Here is a 5,432-nt window from a genome sequence, read left to right as displayed (position 1 = left end):
GCCTAACAAGAGGCATATATATATATATATAATATATATATATATATATATATCCACGAGCGCAATTGGGTTCCTCGGCTTTCATCCGAGTCATAACTCCTTGGAGCAAGCAAAATGTCGGTTCTCAAAACAAACAACCGATGGAGAATCTACTACCAATCGACGGATGAATAATTCGTAAAAACAATAAACGATCAGCTTTGGGTAATAGTGGGCGAGCAGCTGGGGTTCTGAACGAAGATTCGGACCTGAATAGATTACTAAAGTTCATAGCATATAAATTGAAATTAAAGAGGTGAAAAAATTACTACAAGGATCACCTTCGCAGAAAGGCATTTACATTAAATGATGTTACAGAAACAGCCAATTATATCTGATACAGATTCAGCCAAGCAAAGCTGCTGGCATAAAATAAAATAATGTTAGTAATGTAAATTGATTACAAGCCTACCTATTGAGTGCATGCTGACGCAGGATGGAGAATTTTTTTCCTTGCAGTGAGGAGCTATGACGAAGATCAGCTCTGGAGAAGGGAAACAATGGTCAAAATTTACAAGCAGGGAACTAGCAAATTTACCAAACTGGTTCAATTTGGCATTTGGCACAAGCATGCGCATATCCAATATGGGATCATAACCCTGCAAAATTGTTACTGTCCCTTCGGATGACTTAATTTGTCATGCATTCCTTCTAATTTTAATGCCAAATCAAAGGTTTGTCAAATATCAAGAGTTAAGTGTTACAGAAGACAGAATGATCATTAATCTTCAGGAAAATCAGGAGTCTTGAAAATTATCACTAGTAGTACGTTGACTATTTTATGAAGTCAACAATTCTTCTTGTTTATTTTGCAATAAATGCGTTCTTTTTCTGAATCCAAACCTTTGAAATCTCTCCAAGAGATTTGTTAAGAGTTATCACCGATATTACATGCTTCCCGCTCAAGTTGTGGGAACCAACTATGAAGAAAAGCTCTAAATTACTGGGTAACACATACTGGGCAATAATATTATAATGATGAACAAAAAATTATGAGATTGAATACTTTAAAGCCTAGATTTTAGTATTTGTTCAGAGATTAGAAGATTAGTGTTAGGATAATTACTATTAATTTTATTCTTAATATTTTCAAGATCCCCCGTGCAAAAGACTTACAGAACACATAATTAAAAGGGCTAACTTCGGTTAAAGTTGCCAATAAATTAAATGTAAAGTTGACATGGCTACCTTCGGTTCAAGCAATTTTCGACTTTGAGCAAAATACTGGTTTGGATGATTGATCCCAGTATCACAAGATGCAGCATGGATAGTTTCAAAAGTCAGCGTGCAAGCTAGCTGTAAATGAAACGAAATTCTGTTGACAAGCTGGTAAAGCGAATATGGAAAAGACAATCAAAGCATACCAACCTGGTAATGGCGATTTCGAACTTTTTCCATCACATCATCCATTGCACGTCCCCCAACGCCCATTTTTGCAAGCGCAGCTCGCAAGTAATCTTCACTGCAAAACAATAAAAAGAATCAATCCGATTTCTTTTTTTTTTTTTTTTTTTTGCTGAAGTGTGCTGCCATGAGACTTTATAGTGTGGGACATAAGGGAAGGAAAGATTAGTTTGCGGTATGATGATCGGACCCTATTAGGCCCTCTTGTTAATTTTGTCAAAGGTAATTTCAACAAGGACCTTCTTGTTGCTGATGTTCGGCATAATGAATCATGGAACCTGCAGGAGCTCAGTATTCAGCTGGACAGGGAGCCGATTCATTATTTTTCTGATATCAAAATTGTTGCTGAGAGAAAGGATGGCCGCAGAATTAAACATACGGGCAGTGGTTCAGTGTCTAGAATATTGCTAATAAGATACATCACATCAAACTCAGGAAATCTGTAGTGGTAAGAAGATATGGAACCAGCTACTGAACCTTCCCAATCCTTCTTTATTTGGAGACTACTGCATAAACTCCTTCCTGTTGATGATATCCTGAAACTGAAAGGCATCAGAGGTCCTTACTGTCTGCTATGTAAACAAGCTGAGGAGACACTGCAACACCTTTTTCTGACCTGCAATTATACTACCCCCATTTGCGACAAACTTGCCATGGAGTACCATGTCCAGATCTCTACTAGCAGCTCCTCACTAAATGAATTCTTATACTGTTGGCAGTCTAATTTCCCTCAAAAGCAAATTTTATATTATGTACCTGTTGACCTCATTTTTAGTGAGGTGTAGTCTTTCTCTTAGGGTTTAGGATCTAGCCTTAGGAATCTCCCTTTGACTATCCTAGAACCTTAAAAATGAGACCCGCCTCATTTTAGAAATTCAACATACTTCTGTACCCTTTTAGAGTTTCGCGTGTGTGGTATCGACTTCTAGTGCTTAGAAGGGTGAAACCAACATGAGAGAATCCAAAAGGAGTCCCTATAGGACCTTAAAGCCTTAGGGTGGTCTTTTGCACAATTTGCACTCCCGCGCGCACAAACTTCGCAATTCGGAGAGTCGACACGTCCGATCACTACAATTCACACCGCTTGCACTGTTATCTGTCGAGGACTCGAATAGATTTTGGAGACGATCGATCGCAGGTTGAAATGTTATGAAATTTGAATTTTGACGTGTTTTTGACCCGATTGTCGACGATGCCGTCCGAGCGACCGCGGATGAATAAACAGACTGCACCGGCACATCAGGAATGTTGATTTTGCCTAGGGAGGACACCCATTTTGTTATGACACCGCGCGTGAATAAATTGCGTATGATTTAATATTATATATATATATATATTAATAAAAAAACAAAATCTCTTTTTTTTCCTTTTAAAGCCCTAAGTCCCTAAACTCACGCACTCGAGCTCTGTTTCCCTTTCCCTCTCCCGTTCGCGCCCTCTCTCGGTCCCAAGCCAATCAAGCCCTTCTCCTCCACGCAAGAGAGAGTTGACCTCTCATTCGTCCTTGCCCGACACTTTCTGCTCGAGACTCTCCTTCCCGAAGCTGCGTCTGCCTATATGAGCTGCGATTTTCCTTTTTTGGTAGGTTGACTCTGATGAACTTGCTCTGTGGAACACTTGAGTGGCAACCTTCTTTTCTTCCCAATGCTTCTCTCCCTGCCACTCTGCTCACCACTTGGACTTGGGCACTTCGGTTGCCTCGCCAGCGGTAGGCAGAGGGGAGCGTTCTTTTCTTCTTTGACCCGATTCGAGTACCAGGGGGAGGTTGGATGGTTTCATTATTTTTTCCTTCTCTTCTCTGCCTATAAAATAGAGCTTCTTTTGGGTTTTGTGGTTGAAAATTTCCTAAGAAGAGGGGAAGTGGAGAACTTTGCCTTTGGAGGATTTTAGAAGGAAGATTTCTGTGGGAGCTTTACATTTGCATTAGAAAGGTATCTCTTCTCCCCCCTCTTTTCGGTGCCTTGCTTCCTTTAGGTTTTCTCTCTGTCGAGCCACTGAGCACGGCTTTGTTAGATGGTACAGCATGCTAGTTTAATTCACTTTCATGTATTTTGAGATATTTGCCTTAAGAGTATGTGAAAGATAAAAATGTGAGCATGTTTCAGAAGTTATATTGGATTACTTGCTTAGAATGGTAGAAATATAACATGACATAAGTGTTCTTCTTTTCTCTATTTGCTTGAGATGAAATCGTGGCATATTCCTATTACTGTGAATAGGAAGGTTGAAACATGGCTTTGAGATAATTTTAGCTCCTCTTGCAAGCATGTTGGGATATGTATTATGAAGTTTTTCATCTATTTTTTTTTATTTATTTAGCATGAGAATATTACTCTAACTTTTAGTGTGGTTTAGGGTTGGAGGTCTCAATTGCAGCTTGGTTTTTGACCCTTGTTGGGTTCGGGTTTTAGCCTTGCTTGGCTCGATTTGGTCTTTAACTAATCTGGAATTTGATGAAAAACTTGGGTTGGCTTGGTTTTACCTTAAAATGGTTGGAACCTTAATTTCTGTTAAAGCTCGAGTTTTTTATTTATGTTTATGTTTTAGCCTTGAGTGACTCGATTTCTGGCTTCCATTGGGGCTCAGCCTTACCTGTTCTAGCTCTTGATTCTTGCCTGATTATGAGACTTATTTTCAATTTGATTTGGGGTGTGGCTTTATCCTTTTTGCCCCTGTTGGTTTTCGGTTTGCCTAAAAAATGGTTGGGTTTTGGAGGGAGTTCCTGTCTTGGGTATGTGAGTTTTAGGGATTTATTTTTGGCTTGATTTTGGAGCTCAGTTTTTGTCTGGTTCTGCTCTTACTCAAGAGGTGGCTTGGGAGTTTGGTTTGGTTTGTTTTTAGTCCTACCCGTGAGCCTATTGAGAGGTTGCCTGGGACAGTATGTCTCTTCTCCTTCTTGTTGAGTCTGAGTGGCTTGAATTTGATTGTTGAATCAAGTTTGTCATCCAAAAAATTATAATCACTTTAGTTATCCTCTTATGTACGTCAAAGGAGCATAACAGCCGCCGATGGTTCTTTTTGGTTGCCTTAGCCATGAGTCTTACTTGTTCCTTGGGTTGCCTTTGGTCGTGGGACTTGGCAGCTGTCCCTTGCTGCCCTTAGCCGTGAGCTTTACTTGTTCCTTGGGTTGCCTTTGGCCGTGAGCCTTAATGGTTCTCCCTTCCCTTTTTGGTTGTCTTGGCCTAGAGCCTTACCTATTTTTCATCTCTTTGTATTGACCCTGGCCGTGAGCATTTATTTGGTTATATGGGAAGATTTTATGCTTATTTGATATATGAGGCTAAATTTTAAATTGAAAGTTGGAAGATTCCGATTTCTTGCATGAGTTTGGGAGTACTAGTGGTGGTATTCTCCGAGTTATTTTATTTTTTTTTCTTTCGTGAGTTTGGGAGATTTCTGAGCCTCATTTTGGAAAAGCATTTGGTTGACTTAATTAATCCGACGTCTTTCGGGTTTGAAAAATCAACGCAAAGTGTGGTGAAAATGGAGATCCTTGCTAGGGCTTGGCTCCCTTGGGCCCTACTTTTTCAGGTCTTTTCGTGTTGACCTCATTTTTGGTTGAGGTCTAGAAAACTTCTTTAGTAGCCTAGGTCTAGCCATAGGACTTTCCTATTGACTAGTCTTAGAAAACTAGAAAAGGTACCCTCACCATTAGAAATTCAAAACTCTTCTTTTTACTCAGCTTGAAATTCCACATATTGATCTTAACCTCTAGCATTTAGTAGGTAATATCATTATAAAAGAATTCAAGAAGAGTCCCTATAAGATTACTTGGCTTTAGGGTCAACTTGGGTGTTGACTTGGAACTAGGATACACCATATCTTCACAATACATTGATTCATGGTTCATCTAGAATGGATATCTATCCAATTCTATGTGAAATGCCTAACTTGGTCTTTTGCCCCTAGGCACCTCCAAATTACCTAACTGCCCTTGGTACCCAAATTTGGCTAATATTCCCAAATTTTGCCAAGATACCCAAAATTGA

At 39.6% G+C, this 5,432-nt stretch overlaps 1 protein-coding gene across 1 annotated transcript in view; it reads right to left on the bottom strand.

Moving 5' to 3' along the window:
* Positions 1 to 275: 275 nt before the first annotated feature.
* LOC110032039 (probable DNA primase large subunit) overlaps positions 276 to 5,432 on the bottom strand; it is a 62,176-nt gene continuing 57,019 nt past the window's right edge. Inside the window, exons 17-19 of the mRNA XM_020735545.1 lie at positions 1,408 to 1,501; positions 1,228 to 1,335; positions 276 to 523 (exon numbers count right to left, since the gene is read on the bottom strand). Of these exons, the coding sequence (XP_020591204.1) occupies positions 518 to 523; positions 1,228 to 1,335; positions 1,408 to 1,501 (208 nt within the window). The 3' untranslated portion in view covers positions 276 to 517. The remainder of the gene's footprint in view (positions 524 to 1,227; positions 1,336 to 1,407; positions 1,502 to 5,432) is intronic.

Source organism: Phalaenopsis equestris, unplaced genomic scaffold (genome assembly GCF_001263595.1).
Source record: "Phalaenopsis equestris unplaced genomic scaffold, ASM126359v1 Scaffold000876, whole genome shotgun sequence".
NCBI lineage: Eukaryota > Viridiplantae > Streptophyta > Magnoliopsida > Asparagales > Orchidaceae > Phalaenopsis > Phalaenopsis equestris.
Note: the sequence above shows the minus strand (reverse complement) of the source record. Positions and strands in the feature narration are given on the sequence as shown.